The sequence below is a fragment of the Buteo buteo genome, chromosome 1 (assembly GCF_964188355.1).
Source record: "Buteo buteo chromosome 1, bButBut1.hap1.1, whole genome shotgun sequence".
In the NCBI taxonomy this organism is placed as follows: Eukaryota; Metazoa; Chordata; class Aves; order Accipitriformes; family Accipitridae; genus Buteo; species Buteo buteo.
This window is the reverse complement of record NC_134171.1, coordinates 69797028-69817617: the sequence shown is the minus strand read 5'-3', so window position 1 is coordinate 69817617 and position 20590 is coordinate 69797028. Positions and strand designations below refer to the sequence as shown.

Here is a 20590-nt window from a genome sequence, read left to right as displayed (position 1 = left end):
CGTTTTGTTTTCACAGAGACATTAATCTTGCTTATCTGCATTTCAGGGTAATTGGACTGACTTCTATGGGTCTTCATCTTGATTGACACTGGAGAAGAAACACTAGCATTATCAGTTTATATAGACAATCTTTTCGTTAAGTTTTAAGACTGCTGCCATGGTCTGAAGGCTCATGCCACAAACACCCATTCATGTTGCTGTGGTTTATTAAGTTATAGGCTTCCAGCAGCTTGGTTCAACTCCTCTGCCGAACACCCTCACTCACTACATATCACGAGAACTGAATGACAAAGTGCTCCTCTGTGGTTTGGTGCCAACTTGGGCAGCTTTACTCAAAGTAGGGGTGTAACAAACTGTTGAGTTGCCAAAATCTTTTAAACAGCCTTGTTGTGCGATTGTCTGTCTAAGTCCTGGATGATAGCTGACCAAACACTGTGACAGGCGCAAATCAGGGTTGTATCCCATCCTCCTCCAAAGAAAGAAAAAATGTGATACCCAGCTGGGTAAGAAAACAGCACCTCACCTGACCAGGACTACGGAGAGCTGTAGCGGAAGGAAGGAAGCACTGAGATCATCCCTTACAAACAAGATCATTGGTATTCCTAGCTTTTTACCCTGGATTTCCGTCTTCTCCTTTGTTTGGCTATGTTTCTCCTACCAGTGCTCCTCCGTGTTCCCATCTTCCTCCTTGCTCTTTGGCTCGGGTATTCAGAGGCTCTTTTTCTTTTCCTGTTTGTATTTTCTCCCTTCCTCCTTCTTCCTCCTCTTCTCCACTCCCATGCTTCTAGCCTGCTTGGTTTTGCTTCCCGAGACCTTTGATTCTGCTCACTTGCAGCAGCGTGAATTTTGGGTACTTCCACTAAAATCACTAAGCTCCACTAAGCGCAGTGGGCACGAAAATCACAGTCCCACTGCAACTGAGAGAAGTCTGTTAGGCCTGTGATATGCAGCATGTTTCATTTTTCTCCCTGTTTGCGTCCTCACTCAGCCCATTTCACGTAAGAACTTTGCAAACCTGAGGAAGAGCTACCAAGAGAAAAGCTATTTATCTGTGACCTTCAACAACGGCAAGGAAGAGTGAGAGGACTGCTCTTACAGTGTGGTATAGGAAAGCCTGGTTTGCTCTCCATTGCTCCAGGGTATTCCAGTTTGGCTCCAAGGCTGTGGCTTATCAGCCCTGGTCAAAGACCACTGTTGCTCTAGTAGCCTGCACAACTGAAAGCTACTTATCCTTCCTCCAGCTTTGCACCCAAGTATAACCTCCCACATCCTCCCTTTTCCCCTTTGCTACTTTCACATTTCATAGTCACCTTCTTAAAAGGCCCATGAAAATATTATGCTGTACTTCACTACATTTAGTTAACTGTAAAATAATAATAATAAAAAATCCTAAAAGATTTGAAGGTATTTTTAAGAGAATTTAAATATAGGACTCTTTTCATCTAGCTATCACTGCAGTAATATAAATGAAGCAAATTAATTTTAATGCTCCAAGGTACTGATTCTGTGTCACTGTCACTGACAGGATCCAACTAGACTTTATGAGATGGCATTTGACTTTATGGAAGTGAGCACTATGCACGCATTTACAATTTTACAGGGACTTTAAGCTGTCATGCTGAAAAATGTTTATAAAACATTAATCAAAAAATGCCTCTTTAATACAATGCATTGTCTGAAAGATGTTAGAAGGCACATATTGTAAATGGATTCTTTTTCTGACTAAAGTAATTTCTACCAAAAGCCTTTCCCCACTGCTATACAAGTACACAGTGTGGAGAGATAAAGAGCACTTTCTCAGCACATTACTACCTGATCCAAACACTTGGGAAATCACTAATGTACAGCATGCCATATTTCCATGTCACACATGACACATTTGTCTAAAATTACCCAACAGAGTTTGACATTGCAGCATATTCCAATAGCAGAGCTTTCAACTGACATCTGCCAAGTAAGAACTTCAAGTAGGAGCTTTCTTCTTCTAACAAGCAAGTAGGAGTTTTCTTTTATCCTATACCCATGATGGAAGTGATAAAACAATAAGTACTGGAAATCAGAGTTTTTTTCTATTTTAATATGTTTATTTTATGCTCGCTGAATGTGTAAGCTCCCCTTAAAGCACTGTTTCATCATTTGCTGTTTTCTATCACATTGCAATGGGTTCAGAGAACTTAATAGAACATTTTTTATTACCACCGAAACATAGGCCATTATCTCTCACACCCAAAGCAGAATTAGTGCTAGATGCTCTACTTACATACTTCACTGTATAGACTTTTCCCCTTCAATGTCTTCATAACAAACAATTTATCCTAAAAATTTATTGCTTACATTACTGAAACACATTCCAAATCACAAAACGCTACAGCATTTCTTAGGAAAAGAGGTTTAGGGCAAAACAAAGAGGTCATCACTAGGGCTATGGAACCACCAGGCATTCTGGAATCAGAATGCCAAACAACCCTCACAGAGGCAGTGGAAATACTTTGAAGAAAAGCCTTAGCCTCTGGATTTTCAGTTCTCCCTTCTACTCATCTATGCATTTCAGAACTCTAAATTGCCATAATCTTCAAGTGCAATATACAAAGTGAATCAATTGTACGACGGTAGCTTCTCTGACACTCTCCATGCTACTCTCTTTCTGAAGGATCCTCTCAGGGGTTGATGTGAAGGGAACATTAGTAGGTCAAATAGCTATTTGGTTTTTTTCAGCTGAGAAAAGGCCTGTAAAGAGGGCCATATATTGCATTAAACCCTTCCTAAGCTGCCAGCGCAGGGGGTTTCTGAGCTTACCCCCGCAAAGACAGTGCCAAATGAACACCTGAAACTTTACCGCCAAGTTTCAGAATAGCATTGCATGCAGCCCAGTGACTGCGTGGTGGGAAAGGGCAGTGAGATCTGGGCAAAACCCAGTTTAGAGGATTAGAAAAAGGTTGTTCATGCAGATAGTTACCAGAATGGCAGGATGCTGCTAATCTTGTTTGAAAACTTTCTTAAGGGTTTCCCTGTTTCTTCCCAGGCAAATCACATTGCTATGGTTAATTTTGAGAAGAAAGAAGTTTATATACTATGCCTATCCTCTGTGAAAGGCTAGTCAGGGATAGAAGACGTTTCTTGCCCTTGTTCAGACTCTGTTACAACATACTGAGATCACGATAGGAGAAGATGCTTTTGACAAATTAACTGGTTAAGGATTCTTTTTCCTATATGCATGCCCTCTCCAAAGCATGCACTGAACTCAAGTTAAATGCTCTTCCCACAGCACCAGTTTCTTTCAGGTATGGGAATAGCTGAATGATATCTGACAACCCATAACAATACAAATATTCACTTGCTACTGAGTATTCCCATTTCAGCTGAAGCACCGTCCAATGTAATAGGAAATCACATTACATTGGAGGAAGAACAGATTACTTGAAGCTGAGCCTAAAACAGGCAGCCAAGCTCTTCCCCAGGTGAAAAATTCCTCAGAGGAATATTTGGTAGTCCTTTTCCAGCCCCACTCCAGCTGTAACTCTGAGATTTCTTTTGCTTTTAGCCCTAACCAAGAGATCCTAGACCTTATGGTCATTTTGTACTCTGCAAAAGAATCAAGGCTGAGAGAAGTAATAAACAACCTTTGCTACCCTGTTGTCCAGAAGGAAATAACAGTCTCAAGGTAAGATTCCATCTGGAGTGGCTAGACAGTGGTTTACAATGGCACAATGGTTTTTGGCACTTTTGGTTCAATCACACCTTGGTGACAAAGCCTAGTGTTGCCATGGAAATCTGACTTTTGCCAGTAGGTATAAAGAGATCATCCATCAGCACCACCACAACTGCCTCCAGGTGATACGATACTTGGTCTCTGATTGGGAAGGATCTGCAATGTTTGTAGCAGTTGAGTCTACATTCCCCTTGCTTTTTTGCCCACATACATGCTTATGAAGACTTGTGCTTAAAATATTTTCAGAGAAAAAAAGACAATTTTTTCAGTATGTTTCCATATTTCAGGTCAGTGATAAGTGTCATGGAAAACCAAAAAACCAGGCTCACAAAGTGGTCAAAACAAACATCTGACGGGGAGGTTTTACAAGTGACTGGTGAGACGTTAAGGCAGTCTGGAAGAGCTGCAGGGGAAAACTGCAGAATGGAGGGCTATCCTAGTTCGGTTTGGAGGTCTGCATGGACCCTAATCTACAGAAGCATTTTCATCTTTATCCCTATCCTTAGGAAAGAACAATGATTACCAGAATATTCAACAAGCCCTCGCATTACATTAAATGACTTACCTGTTTTGGAGGACTAGAATTATTGGGAAGGCTCTGTACTAAATCAGAGCAATGTGGTCACATATTGGCCATATAGTTATGCTAGGATGCAAGAATTTCATTAAGACCCATACTATGTTGTAAGAGACTGGACTGGCCTAGTATTTAAGTAAAGGAGGAGAAGGAGGAAGAGAAATAAGAAATCTCTTTTGCCATGACTCCAACAAGAATAAAAAATAAGAAAACCTAATAGCTTTGAATGCTTTTACTAACTCTTGTTCTTCACGTAACTGGCTCACTATACTCATCACCAAAATCAGTAATTTAAGTGCAACGTAAGTACAGTTACTAGGAAACAGCACATCTTGATACTATCAAAGTTTTAAGTAAATGAAAATGTAATAGCTGGGAGGAAGAGAAAGAAAGTACAGTTTGTCTATTTCTGGGTTTTCAGCGGCTGCATTCAGATTGGAAGTGATGTTTAATGAACAACACAGGCAATCTTACCAGCTGCTAACAATGAAACATTTAACACCAACAACTGAAGACTAGTGCCTTAGACTCCAAAACACCTCCACCTGTCTGACAATATGGTAGAATTAATTAGTTAACATGGAATTCAAGAATGAATTGAACCACCATAAGTCATATTTTAAAATGTGACTTATCCTTATTTTGGCACCACAATGCAGGCATAGCAACGTTGTCACTGATCCTCGCACTTCAATGCTTTTTTTATTGCTTGGATATCAGTTCACTCTTCATACACATAACATACTCAAGGTACAGGGTAAATTCTTCCTTGTAATTCACTAGCAATATCTAAGCTATGAAGTTTAAACAAATGGAATTTAAACACTTCCTTCCCTTCTCTATAATTCTTACAGCCAACACTTTTTGAAAGTTTAATAGGTTAAACGACCTACTAATGAAAGGAATTCTGGACAAGGAAAAATTGACAAATGTCCTAAAAACACAAAGCTGAGATTTGATTATTTCCTTGAACATTACTGCCCTTTCCACACATAGTTGAGGCTAAGATTTCTCAGCATTAAAGTTTTGATTATGTGGATTTTATTTACACATATTATTAAAAGAGCCATTAGAAATGTTTTACAGTTGTTCTTATTGTATTTGTAAGCACAAGAAGGAAAGGATTATGCTCCAAACTGTTTCATACTATCTTTTAATTAGATTTTTTTTAAAGCTTTTTTTCTCCTGAAACCTTGACGCAAAGGAAAACACAATACACAAATTCATTATAGATGGTAAAACAAGAAAACACTTACTTCTTTTCATAAAGAAAAAATGTTATGAATACTAGCACAGTTTTTCTTCTAATTCTCTCTTCATCTGATTTCTGTGGCCAAGAAAAGAAGATAAGAGGCCAGAAAAGCTTTAATGCTCCAGTCATATGGGAAGGCATTTTGAGAAAACAGCTCACTACCTAGAAATACTGAGGGATACTACTTCCTATTCTATGGACTAGGGTTATGTGCTTGCAGTGGTCATGGCAGCCTTTAGAGGAGGATCCCTCTGCCAGATTTCCAAGACTATCCTGTAATAAGAGATTTCTAAGTTTTGCCGCTGCTGCTGATTTTTCACATCTTTGCACCCAGCCTTTTAGAAGCGTCTGGAGTCAGCAGCTCAGACTGGCTGCCAGAAGGTGCACTGAGAGCAGCAAATGTAGATGCAACTCTCTCAGGGAGACTCAACATCATCTTCAATACTCGCCAGCTTTAGTATGGGTGACACTTGTAGCTTCTGCCAGCTTGAGGTAAAAAAAAAAATAATCTTGAGTCATGTCCAAACGTGGATCTTCCCAAGGGTAACCTGTCAGCTGTCTGCTGAATATAATGTAGTTTCTTAAAGTAGATAAATTAACTTTAACTGTTTTTGGTGGGGAGGGAGAGCTCTTGTGTCATTATCATTTTACAGATGGATATGTGTGTTTATTTTGGTTTTTTTTTTTTATTATAAAGAGGTATGAGCTTGCTGTCATTAAAAACCTGCAATCTGGTTTTTATTGTCTGATCCAATTACGTGTACATCTGGGAAGACACACAACCAAATAAATAATTGGAGAGGTGCAACTCTGAAATGACAATTGTTATTCATCGATCTCTTTCTGCAAGTCGAGATTGAGAGATATAAACTTCAAGTGAATGAGATCTCCTGGGTGAGATTCTTCAGTTCAAACACAGTAAACAACTGTTGTCCTCTGATGCACATTTTAGTACTGCTGGAGGCAAACTTTCTAAATATGAATAAAAAACCTACTACTGGCAGAGTATACAGATGAAAAGGAAGCCCTGGGAGCTGGTACAGAATTTCTTGCCACATTCTAAGTCTAATCAAAGAAACATACATTTCAGGTCAGAAAGGAACAGAGATTCCCTAATTTACTCTAGTATTTCCCCTTCTAGAATCACAGAGAGGTCAAAATTGAGTAAACTGCAACAGATTAGACATGCTATACTGTGAATCTTGTGATTAAAAAACCAAGGGAGAATCAGGTGTTCTGTGTCCAAAAGCCACTATAACTCACTGGACTATGCCATTTCCTACTTTCAGATTGGCCTGCCAGCACAGTTCCTTCCTGAAAATACAGCCCCTAGGGATGCTCTGGTTCGAAGGAGACAAACAAGGGGTGCTTGCCCAGCCACATATATGAGTAGCAAGGGAAAATAAAAGAGATGCTCTGGCACAGACTATCGCAGCGACCACAGCCTACTCAAAACTGTCAGTTTGACTTCTTGTGGAGACAGCCCCTTCAAGTGAGTGGTGGCCTTAGTATTATAGACATGCTTACACATGCAAAATGGCATCTCACCTCCGGTGGATTTGTCTGTGCAAGCAGGAAACTCATACTATTCCCAATTACAGAAATCTTCGGTTTTGCTAATATTCTGATACGGCAACCATACTGGAAATAGCATGTCAATTACATGGTAATAACCTGACTGATAATATTGTTTGTTGAGAACCAAACAGTGGTTCTAGAAGACTGCCGAGTTAGGAAAGGCAATCCACCTGCCCTCAAGTTGGGCTACAAAAAAATAAAGATGCTAACATGAGAGAAGTGCAGTAGATCCAGGTGTGTCTGCTCTCCCTGCTATCATCTCATATAATGCAAATCCCTCAGTTCTTATTTTCCAGAGACAGAGAGAGGACAAAGAGAAGGGGAATCACAGAGCAGAAGAAAAAGCCCAGCCAATCACTTGCTGCTCCTTCCAAGCAAATGCTGGCCAAAGACTGAGATGATGAGAAAAACTTTCAATTTTGGCCCAAAGAATCACTGTATCAAAACTCATCAAAGGTTCTAGCGGCCACTGAGCCCCCTGGGATCTCAGAAGCAGGAATGGGAGAGAGTTTCTAACTCTCTGGCAGTAGTGAGGGGTACATATTGGCCCAGACACAGCCTCCACAAGACACTCATTCTTTCAAGCATATTCCTCCCATCAGCTTCTCTTCTGCCCCAAGGGTCAGCACCCACCAATTCTAGGCAGAGGAGTAGCCAGATCATTTTCATTTACATTGGTCTATCGGACACTGTGGGAAGAAATGAGACTAAAAGTCTGTAACAGGTAAGAAAATATGCAAATTCAAGCACTAATAACACCAAGAAGTATGATACGATGAACAGGAGACATTACTGTTGACAACACCCATAGAAAAATTTTGAAAGTAAAAGAGACGCTATAAAAAGTCTCACTTTTGAAACTTTCAGAGAGCAATTAACCAGGATTATTTTCTAGATCTTTTTGTAAAAGTCAGAGAAATTATTCACACATTTATAGCTAGTCACAGTTAGTACCTTGATGAATAATCGCCTTAGAGGACAATTCTCTGCCAGGAGCAGAGAAAAAACACCACATTTCAAAAATACCACAGAGTATTGTCTGAATACTCACTTAGGGCAATGCACCTGATTTTACCATCTTACTTTCTATTATAGAATTATTAAGAGATGCCTCCTTTTTAAAATCAAAATGATCTACCTTTTATCTTAACACAAGTTAGAACATTTTGGCATTTTTCTATCTAAAGGAGAAAGGTGATTATCACCACACAGTAAGAAAAGTCTGCACTTGATTAGTACACCATTTCACAGAGTTTGCGTGTAAGAAAAAAACGACGAAGCAAAAACCCAGCTAATATTAAACAGCAGTGGTCTAGGCTGTGCAAATATATTACTTATCTCTGAAAAAACTTGTAAGGAGATATCTGTAGAAAACATGAGCAAACTATAGATAGCTGTGAGCAGATTGGAGCTATATGTGAGCACGATGCACTCTGTCACATTGTGCAGCTGGGGAACTCGGGGGAAGGCACGGGCTGATTAATCCATAGCCTAGATGATTCACTCACAGACAGTTGAGTTGTCTGTGAATCTACTTGTGCATTACAGCAGGCTTTTAAGAATTGTTCAAGTACAAACTACCAGTTCTTTACTCATGCAGTAAGAAGCTGAGTATTTAAAAAAAAAATTTGAATTAAATTAGAACAATACAAAAGATAGTTAGTGCTTTGGCTTTTATTTGCAAGATGAACTCTATTCTTTACTGAAAATATTTTGTAGCCTAGAAACTTTGATTGCATTACTTTAAGAATTCCATAGTGAAAGAACTGCCACATTGATAAATCAAAATGAGGAAAAATGCACTCTCCATCACAAATGGTAGCCTGATTTTATTATAAGGTGGGGTTATTTTTGTTGTTTTGGTTTGTTTTTTTACCAATCTGCTAGTCATCATACCTACAGTGCTAACATTTGCACTTGTGGTAGCCAAAACAGGTAACAGTACTGCATTTTTTGCTGATAAAATAATTTTACATAGCAAATACAAAGAATTAAAGTGAAAATATTTTTTGACAATCCTGCATTTTCCTTTTGGAAGTTGTAACTTCTAGCAAGCAACTCACACTCTGCAAAAAATAAAATAATGTTCTTTACTTGGCTGCAACTTTTGCGTAAGTGCAAGCAACAACTGCAGTATTTTTTTAGATGAGCCACACTGATAGCTCTGCACTTCCTTGAGGCCTCTTCTCTTCTCACTGAATGAACTCCAGGGAATGGCATCATGTCGGGCTTTCCAGATGGATTATGTGAAGCCATAGCTCAATGTCATTTTCAATAGCAAGGCTCATAATTAAAGGTCAAATAGTCACTTCATCTGCAATCAATCAATAGAAGAAGTACTAATACTAAGTACTAATCAATCAATGGCAAATGCACTAATAAAAGCCATGCATCAAATGTCCGCATATGTGTGTGCTCACATGTACTGTGCATATATGTGAGTAGGGAGAAGGAGAGAAAGAGAACAAAGTGTGGGTGAATATGCCAGAGGGCATTGTGAATACTGTATTTATCTTTACTCCTTGTAAGTTTATATCCTGTTTCACTCATTAAGTGAAATACAAATACATATTAGTTTTTCTGCATATGTGATGCACTGTATTCAAAAAAGTGCCAGGGCACCCACCTCTATGCAGAAATATCGGCTTGTGTTCCTACCAAAGGCACCTACCCTGTGTAATTTGTCCTTACACAAACATGCCCTGCACTCTGATCTTTGAGACAAAAAGTGTGTCAACTGTTCTGTCTACAAAATAAAACCCAGCATATGGGAACAGCACTCATCTCTGTGCAGAGCAAGCACTTATTCATGGATTCAACAGTGGAAGTGGCAGTTGGCCTCATGAGCATGCACTGCATGGGAATTAGTTGGTTTCATAATATGGTGTGGGAGAAAGTGACTTATAAAAGTCTTCTCATGCCTCTCCTATTACCACTTCTAAAGCTTTAAAGCTGTCAGCTCTTCTCCCACTTTAGTCGGTGCCATTCTAAGCTCCCCAGGGAAAGGGCCAGACGTACCTATTTGGAGTTTCACCTGCCAAGCTGAGAGAAATCAGTTTCAAAGCGAAAGAACAAGTGTTGGGGGGTCATTTATACACTACCACTGGAATCTTGAAGACAAACAAAGCAGAGCTCCACAACGGATGTGAAACCAGACCCTGAGCTGTGTGTGTGCTTTCAGGCATTGTAATGACAGAGGGAGAGGGAAAAACTCTCTCCGCTGCAAGAGAACAGAAGGTTTCTCCGTACATGGTTTATAGCAAACACCTCTGGACAAGTAGAAATGTGACAGAACAACAAAAGAGTAAGGGCCAAAGTGCCTACGCCTGTTCTTGTTTCTGCTACGATCAGGGTGGACAAGACTGTGCTGTGGGTAGATTTAACTGTCATTCAGAAATGGCTGATCCTTAAAAACAGATCTACTCTGCTTCCACCTTCAGTGAAGGAATAAGTGCTAGCTACTCTGGTTAACATTCCTGTTTCCATCATGAGCTCAGGGCATGCCTCATTGCAGTACAGCTTTATAAAACTCTCTGTTGACACAGAAATGTGTGTTTATGTAGCTCTATCTTACCTAGACCTGGTACTAATACCGAACAGAGTAAAATACCAGTGGTCTCAAAACCGGCCAGCTTGAAACTGATACACAGCGGGCACACCTACGTAGTGCACACACTGCGTGGGGGTGCACACAAGAGTGGCGGGGCCCCCAGGCTTACCGCAGACGGGCTCCCAGGGACTGCCAAAGAGAGCACTTCCCCATCAGGGGTGGTGCTCAATTCAGGACACACTGCTGCTGGCCCCACGCAAGACAAACCCGGGAGCCCCAAAGAAACCTTGACAAAGCTCAGCCCCAGAGATGGAATACAGCAAGGGAAGCACAGGTCTCAACCAACCAGCCATCTCAACGCAGGCCCTGAGCAGTAAGGCAAAGTGGTGCAAAAGTGAAAAGCCTAAGAACGAATTACATCTTGTGACTAGCCTCCTAGGAGGCAAACTCGCTTTCCATGAGACACCAGCTCTTCAAGGATGAAGGTAGTCTGTCCCGAAGCTGACAAACGGAACAGTCTGTAGCTGAGAAACAGTCCTGCAATGCTGTGTTCTACCATCTGCCTGTTTCATGTCAACTTGCACACTTACCCGTGAGACGTCTGTATTAGCAGGGTAAAAGCATGTATAGCTGGGGAGAAGCTGTACAAGTCCCTGAAGTCAAGGTGGCCAAAGTATTTTTAGTGGTGTGCTTGGGCAAAGAAAGCTGCAAAATACAAAGCCTGACTCATCAGGCTGTGCTAATGAGAGCAGTAACTTGGAATTGGGAAAATGTGAGCCAAATAGTCAAGCAAGCTAGGAACTTCAAACTAGGTTCTTCTAAAGGAGAAAATAAAATATAAAAAGGAGTGTGTACTAGCAGAAGAAAAGTGAACCAACTCAGCTGTGTGCATAGGGTGCAGATCAAGACAGACTGCATGAAGATGCTTGGTGGAGTTGAGTAAAAGAAATGAGGAGTCCTCATTTTTTTCTGGGTGATGGTGAGCCTCTCTAGGACTTAAATATTAAAAAAAGGCTTTGTGCTTATTTTCTTAGTGTCATGGCAAGCTACAGAAGTATTCAATAGAGTGTATATAAAACTAGTTTCACTGAGGAGGGGAGACTCACGTATTTGTGCTGTTAAATACCACCAGCTTCTCTTCTGCAGTATCACAGTTGTGTCCTAAGTTTATACGCACCTCCAAATAGCAAGTACAGTAGTGTGTTATGACTTACATGTGCACTTGCTTTCTATAAATACAAGTGTAACTATCCTCCTGAATACAAGCTCATTTATTAGTTGAAGCTTCAGTTTCATAGAACATTTGGCTGAAAAAGACCTAATGTCATTTAATCTATGTTCTGCTCCAAGGCAGGATCAACTCTAGCTAATTCCTGTCTGAGGCTTGTCTACAGTGATAGGAGATTCAAGAAATCAATAGGCAACATATTCCAAAGCTAAACTGTTTTACATTAGACAGGTTTCCTTGATTATTAGCTTAAATCATCATCATTGTAACAAAGTCCTTCCCTTTTCAAAGACCAGTGTGAAAGAGTTACTTTCTTCCTTCTTTGCATCAACCTTTTGAAGATCACTACTGCATTCCAGGCTGTCTTCTCTCAACAACCCCAGTTGCTTCAACCTTCCTCTGGGGTCGCATTTTTGAGATCTATGATCATTCATGGCACTCTCCTCTGATCTCTTTCCACTTGGTCCACATAATTTTTGAATTGTGGAGCCCAAAACATCATGCAAATGTCAAAAGCCGTAATGTTCTCAAGCTATACAACTTTTGCTACTTCTCTGCAACAGGACCTTGTGTGAAAGGAAATTAGGTTAGTTTGGTATGATATGAATTTGACAAATCTATGGGGCTGTTACTCATTTCCTTGTTTCTTCCTACACTGTTAAAATAATTTAATTATTTGTTTCAGTAGTTTTCTACAAAATGAAGTTAAACTCACTGATCTATAACTCCTCGTCCCCTCCTCGTTTCCATTGTGAAAAAGAGGCATTATGTTTGCCTTTTTCTTGTCTTCAGGAACTCCTTCACTTCCCACAGACTTTGAAGGGCACTTGCTAACAGTTCTGCAGCACAGGCCTGGCTGAAGCAAAGAACCCTGAGATGAGTTTCGCTACATTAAACTGACTCGGAAAACATCTCACCTAAGTCCCGACTTGTTCTTCCCCTGTTTCAGGCTGAGTTCTTACCTTTGTTATTGACACTAGCTGTGTTTCTCTTTGACAGATACAGTCTTGAAAAGGCATATATTCAGTCGCATATGCTTTATCAAACACATGTTTTCATATTTTGAAAAACAGTAAGAAAATATTCTAGTCATTTCACTGACTGAACATAATGGATGAAGCAGTAGCAAGTGGCTGTAAGCATAACTGATTTAGCAGTATTTTGTGAATTTCCATCAGAACATCTTATTATCACTAAGGGGTCATAAGTGACAAATATCTCAATGATGTTTTGATAAATGAATTCTAATAAATAAAACTATCCAAAATATCTGCAGACTTAAAATAAACACATACATTTTGCTCATGCTAAGCAAAAGACAGTATTGTCTATTTGTGGTTTCTGAATACACTACATGCTTTGATTTTCACTTGTACATCCCAGTTTTTAGGTGTACGATTTTACTGTGAGACTGGGCGGATATACCTTACAATCTTTTCAGTAACAAACCTGAAACTTTATCAATATTGGATTAGGCAACAGAACAGAATAAGAACAGAAAGAAAAATCCAGCTTTCCATAAATAAGGTGGTCTTACTGTATAACCACTAAAATCTGAGCTGAGAAGACTATGTTGACTGCCCTGTAATAAGCATTTATTTTATCTGTGCAAGAATATTATCCCTCTGTTAGTATCATACTGGTAGCATTACTTGTCACACTAAAACCAAAACCATTTAAGCAGAAAAGCCAGCATCCAACAACATGTTTTTTTCCAACACAGCAAGGTATGAATGTTACTGTTATTTTGCTCAAAAGCTTATCTCCTGACTTACCCAGGGTGAGGGATTTGTGTGTGGAACAGAAAATGATAGCCACTGTGTCTGCTGGTGTGAAACTAGAGTTATTCCTAGAAAAGAAAGAGTTTTAATAACCTCTGATAACAAAAACCTTCTTAAAACATCATTGATCAAATACATTACTTTGAGGATCCATATGCACATTCACATCACTTTGATCAGGTCTAGTGACAGAAATAATTCTACCCACAAATGAACAGTAGTGTTTGATTATTTTTTTTAAAGCAGAATTGTTTCTCAGTTGTGGCAAACTCTCTAATGAACGTGCTCCCGTGTGAAGGAGACAAATTCTGGGCACATGGTATGTAGGACACAACTTTATTCCAGCCAAGGTTATTTTTGCAAACATGCTATAATACAGCAGTGGCTAGCTTGCCTCTGTAAAAAAAGAGAATGACCTACGATTTCTTTTCCTAGCATGTAATGCTAACAAAATGCTCAATTTAGATAGTAGATTGAGTCTACACTGAGCACTGCTTAGAATATGTAGTTATCTTCCACTTCAGAGAAAAACTGCATCTAAGGGTTTACACACTGGGAGTAAGGCCAGGAAGGATGGAAAAATGACATACAGAGAGAGGTTATACAGAGGTGGCCAACGGATCACCCTTTGGTTCAAATTAGGAATCATTTTATGAGATTCTAAATATTTACCACACTGAGTTGGTGGCTCCTACTTAGGGCATTTCAGATTTTAGAGTTGGGACATATCTTCCCCCCAGGTTAGGTCTAGCAGTTCAAACGTTATTTAAAAATGCCTTCTAAGGTCAGGGTGTGATCTTGTCACAGAGAAATTTTCTGTGGCACTAAAAAAGCATAAGTAGCTCTAAGACATTGCACCCTTCTTTGTGATTCTCCCTTATGGATATTGTATAATTGATATAAAGCATATGTCTGGAATCTGCTGTATTGTGGCATATCCCATTCAGCAGAGTGCTGCTGAGAAAAATACTCCAGTAAGCCTAAGTGAGAGGACAATGGTGGATAATCTGACCAGCTCCAGTGATGCACTAAGCCATTGGCTAACACCATTCTCACAGTACTATTTTTTGAGAAGTGAATGTACAACAGTTCTTCCTGGTCGATATTTAAAAGGAAAAAAAAAATAGCTCTACCAAACATTAGTTCAGGACAACTGTCTTTTAAGAATCACCATATAAACGTAACAAATTTGACATATACAGAGAAGACTGAATTGCCAGCCCAGCAAATGTATCTTGAGATGTAAAAAGTCAAACTGAGTTCTCTCTCTCATATGTCATCAGCATGTCTGCAGGGCAAATTATACCTTCAGTGACATCTGTGCAAATCCATTTTTTTCAGTGGATGAGGTATAGCAGTGATTGATTGAGATTTAACAACTCTGTAATTAACACACAAGAAAGGACAGAATTCAGGTCCTGCTCTCTTAGCCTATGCAACTCTAACAGAGAAAATGCAGTAAGGACAATATGAAATACCAAAATGAGGTCACCCCTATTCAGAAACCTGCCCTTACAGATTTGCATAAACTGTATCACCCAAGCCAAAGATATCACACAAAACAAATATTCAAAGGTTCTGATTCAGCACATTCAATTACCTTGTAGAGAAGAGGAAAGTCAAAAACATGAAGCTCATCTGAACAGAAAATACTGAAAGAGAAACAAGTTAAAATTAGACTTAGATCACACAAGTAAAGATCACTTAAATCTCTGCAATTGCTGTGTACACGCCTTTTGTCGCCCTACAACAGGTCAGAAGCTAGGCTGGACCAAGTCTATCCAGAGAAAACCAATGACAGACAACCTTTTAAAGACTGTCTGAAAGAACAATAAGTATCATTACATGCAAGAAAGCTAGAACTAATATCATGGCTACACAAGTTCTTCCTGAGGTAACTCTTCTCAATCAAGTATTTCTTGACACAATGAATGGCAGGAAAGTTCACTACTGCATGCTGCGCATCTGTTTGCGCTAGTTTTGCTTATCGGGTTGGCAGTATAAAATCTCTCGGACATGCTCTGGTTGTCAAGTATTTAAATTTAGCCCCTTTCTATTTAACAGGAGAAAGTACAATGTGTAACCATGATCACAATAAATATTCTCGTGCACTGGGTATATTTACTCTCTTGATGAATGATCACTATTAAGAGAAGATCATCACAGACATTTTAATTCCCTCTGAGACAAAGGCTAATTCCTGACCTGGGCAGCGTACCTCAGACAAAGCAGCTTTCGTTCAAGCTCAGTCAGCTCTGTAAGTGCGGATGGTTTTTGAGCATCCTGAGGGGAGCTCTCCTCTCCGCCAGCTCTCCTGACACCCACAGGGGCTGTGGGATGCACAGAGCCCACCCTTGGTTGGTGGAGATGTGGCGAGAAGCAGGCAGCTTCCCCGCTGTGCTGCGAGTAGCTGCTGGGACTGCAGAGACCGAGCATCGTGCAGAAGTGCAGGAACTCCCCACGGAGCTGGAGGAGAAACCCTGTGACCTGCACAGACCTTTTCTGAGAGTGTTTGTGGGTTATGGGGGAAGGGCTTTTACTTGCAGCAGAATCTGGGGTGGGTCCTCTCCTTTTTCCTTGCAAAACTTGTGAACGCAATAAGGCTAATGTGTCCCATGGGGTAGTGTAAGCCAAGACAATACATTTGATTTTGTCCCCAGTTTACAACTGGGAAACGTGGCAGGGATATTAGCTATTACCAGTGACATTTTCCATTCTCTTACATACATTTCCTAGGATGTATAAATGTCACCTCAGCATGCACTTAATTCTTCCTTCGTGAACTAAGGAAGCTATCCATTGTTCCTGAATTACAATTTTTCTGCAACTAAGTGCCTTAATTTAATATGCACAGACAAAAAAAATCCCTTAATACGTCTAATTCTGTAAAGCAATAAGCATGTGTTGCTACCAATTATCCCTTGTGCATATTTTGCTGTGGCTAGAATATTAACATAAAAATTACATAAAAACATTAATCAGCAGAATAATAAATGCAGCTTCATCTCAAACTCCTCATACTAATTTCACATCCTGGTATAACACAACACAGACATCCGGCCAACCCATCCAATGGTGGTACAGAAACTTTTTCTAGAATACAATGTGCATATCCATCTCCACAACTTCCTTGTTTTTTGGGTTTAGAAATATTTCAGGAAAAAACCAAATGTCTAGTATGTTCCACACAGTTTCAATGCTTATGTTAATATTCTTACTAAGAAACTCCAGTTATGCACACTGGCAATGAAAATGTATATATAATGATTTTCAGCGTATTGCACTGCAAGTGATATATATAATTACACATGGCACAAATGCAGAGCTGTCTTGCAGAAAAATAAAAGAAAGGACAAGAAAGGCAATGGGAGCAACCACTCTACATCAACTGTTCAAGGAAGAACATTCCTTTTTAACTAAAAAAGAACTTTTTTTTTTCCCCCCCAAAGTAGCGGTCAGCACACTAACATAAAATTACTTAATTCTGAGTTTCTCTGCCTGTTTGACTCGTCAGAGTTGAAAATTTCCATATCCCTCTTTTTTGCTGACAACTCTGCACTGATTTAAGTGCTTCTCAGATGTGGTCCTTCTCAGGTGCCTGTGCAAACAAGTATTTCCTCCATTTTGAAAAAAAGCTCCTTAGCATGGCTTCCTTCTTCTCTGCTTTCAGAATGAAGTGTTTATACAGTACCATTTATAATTCCATGTAGTATTTTACACACGTATTGTGTTTCATATCCAAAAAATTGCCACAATTAGGATAGAATAAGAACTGACCCACAAAGGGCAGAGGCAAATTTCCTAGTGACTTTCATGCAGGTTGGATTTATAGAAGTTACATTATTTGTATTAAACAGAAACGTGAATATACACACACTTCAAGGTAGGTGATGCATTGATTTCTTGAAATGTAACAGTTTTAGAGTGTATGAGATGTGATTTATACTGTATTATACTGAGTTACCTCTCCCCCAAGCAAATTGAAACTCCTGTCTCTGGACAGTCTGAAGCAAGATGGGAATTTCCTACTGGGAGAAGAGACAGTGCCTGTATACCACTGCCTTTCCCTGGGAGGTGGTGATCTGTAAGTGTATTTTTAACTGATGGCAAGGATACCAGCAGTCTATTCTCATGTGTATGTTATTTAGGGCTGAATGACTACAGTGCTTCTAAAACGAACTCTGCAAGAAATGTGTTCATCCACAGAAATATATCAACACATTCAAACTCCCAACTAGTTTCTAGGTTTATAATATGGTAAGGAAGAACTATTTAAGTTATAACAGTGGTTTGAGTTACAGCTCAAACCCAAATCTTTCCTTTCTGTTTGGAACGCAGCATCTGTGCATTTATGGTTGTTTAATAACAAAGAAGCCAAAACAGAATGGTCGTAAACACTTGGAAAGTAATACCGTGCCCCTTTAGAAAGGGAGGACCACTGAGCAATCTCAGGCACACCTAAATAGCAGGGTTCATCCCTCTCTAAATGCTTACTCAATCCCCTAAAAGCATCCCGCCCCTAAGAAGTCTGGTAATCTGGTTTACTAGACACATTAAAAGTACAAGCTCTAGCCCTGTGCCAGTATCCCCGCAGCCCCACCATTTCCAGTACATACAGCTCATTACACACCTGAAACACAGATAAAAGAGATGCTTTAAGGCTGAACTTACTTATGAACACTATTATAATCAAGCTAAATTTATCAAGGTCAATATTTGGATTGGCGAAAGTATCACAGAATGTTGTGTAGATGATCATCAGGAGCACACAGCTGCTGATAGTGCCAAATGGAGGCTTCTTCCTTTCAAGCCAGTCCTTGATGTATCTTCGGACAATCTGAAACACAGAAACCAACAGGTTGCCTCTTTTCAAAGATGCAGGGAGCCAAGTTGGGCATCACAAAGTGAATCTGACAGCAGAAAGACACAAAGAGAAGAGAGTAATTTGGATGACGGCCACAGTGGATTTCAAAGCTTCCCTGCCACACAACTCTTCTTCTGGGGAATTTAACATTTGTAGTGCAACTTCCACTGGGCGTCCATAATGAGAGTATATTTTCAAGTACATTCAAATCCATCCTTAATCATGCCAAATGTTCTTTGCTAGCTGTCACTGAGACATGCCCATTAAGCCTCCCCAAAGTTTATCTCCTCTGCTGATACTAATGGATGTATGTAATTATCACAGTCCCCTTTGCATCAACAGACAATTCCAAGTGCAACTTTGGGAATCTTAAAAATCTGACATCTTCAGGAATTTCATGACGGTAGATAATCGAAAGTGATCCATGGAACATTTTAATATTTAAATAGCTAGCGATGCACCAGAAGTTTTTAATTAAATTATAACTCAAGCTTGAAAAGCAAAAGTGCATGTGTTGTGGGAGTTTAAATAATTCAAACCCTGAATATCTAGAGTTTTTGTAAATCCAAAGACAAATGCCATTTGCACGCTTTTAGAATACCAGAATTAACACATGAAAACAAGGAAACCTACTGTACTTAGTGGAACTTTTGCACTTTCAGGAAACAGAATTTGAAGTTGTTTTTCAAGAATTTTTTAGAAACAACTATAAATTTTAAAGTAACTTCAACTTTCAAATTATGCCAAATACTACAGGACTAAGCATCAGCAGATACAATGCATCTGCTGCAGCCCTGCCTGAGGAGTTGCTTTTAGTTTTTTTCTTTACTTTATTCGGTTTGAAAAAACTTTTTAAAGCTTTTATCATACAGCTGCCACTCGTGTTAATTTTTCAGCAATCACATTATCTTGCCTAATTTCTCCTGAGACCTCCCGATGTTTTCTGTTACCAGGCTCTTTCAGAAATAATAGCAGGAGATCCTGCAACATTTCTGCCAGAGGGCTCTAAAGGTGTCTCGTTACCTTCCCATAGCAGTACCATTAACAAACATCACCACTATCGGTTTAATAATACAGAAGACTTTAGAGGTATTCAAGATTAATATCAAAGCATCATCACCAATGCTACCATAGGACCTTTTCACACACTAACTGCCGAAGCTGCGGGATTGACCTCACAGCTGTCAGTTTTCCTCACTGCCTTCCCAGCTTGTTTGCAAGTCTCTCAATAGGGAAGCCCTGGAAGGAGCTATCCCAGTGACCACAGCCAAAAGACTTCATCGACCACATGGCAGGGCACAGACTAAAAATTCGGCACATGGCGTTCACGCAAAGCTAAGCAGGCTGAAGACCAGTGCTTAACTCCCAGCACTGCTAAGCTGATGAAAAATAAGGGATTTGCAGGAAACCACGTAAGGGAATGCTCAGCATCCCAGTGAAAACACTCAACTCTAAAATTTCACGCTTGCCAGATGTTAAAGAGATAACACAACTCAGAATATACGGCCAAACTTCTGAAAGAGCATTCAGTGGAGCTCCTTCAGTCACCTCCTTATAAGCTACCAGGTAGGAATAAGACACTGCACTGATGAAAGAGAGGCAAAAAGGCCGAGTGAAGACATTTAGTGTGCAGTGTGAAAGACATCAAGTGGGAAGACCAGATCAGTCTAATCTGAGCAGATTTGAACTCTGTAATTATCAGAAGCAAAAAGCAAAGCCTTTCACCTCTAAAGTGATTGTTTTCTAAGGAACTTTAAAAAAAAAATCCTATTATCCCCTAAATTAAAGTCACATTGAGGAAAAAGAAAAGCTACTTAAGACCACCTATTTATTTGTGGTCCTTCCAGAAGATTCATACTGAAAGTAACAAGATGTTGAAAAAGAAAAGTGATGGTTAATTATGCCACAGTACAACTTATACTGGAGGTATTTATTATGAAAACTATAACCTTGTATCTGTACAAGGTATAATTAGAACATACATGACAATAATACCTGTAAACACATATTTATCATGGACTGACATATAAGAGAAAAAAAAATATTTAAAA

The 20590-nt window shown here is 39.6% G+C and overlaps 1 protein-coding gene across 5 annotated transcripts in view; it reads right to left on the bottom strand.

The window, feature by feature from the left end:
- Positions 1–20590, bottom strand: part of SLC10A7 (solute carrier family 10 member 7) — a 157213-nt gene that overhangs the window by 10783 nt on the left and 125840 nt on the right. For 3 of the 5 annotated variants that reach the window (XM_075035240.1, XM_075035250.1, XM_075035259.1), the window contains 3 exons: positions 18347–18512; positions 15276–15327; positions 13670–13743 (listed from right to left, as the gene is read on the bottom strand). In XM_075035240.1, the coding sequence (XP_074891341.1) occupies positions 13670–13743; positions 15276–15327; positions 18347–18512 (292 nt within the window). Of the gene's footprint in view, positions 1–13669; positions 13744–14981; positions 15057–15275; positions 15328–18346; positions 18513–20590 lie in introns of those variants that run through there. The other 2 variants (XR_012651569.1, XR_012651571.1) reach the window with 2 other exon arrangements.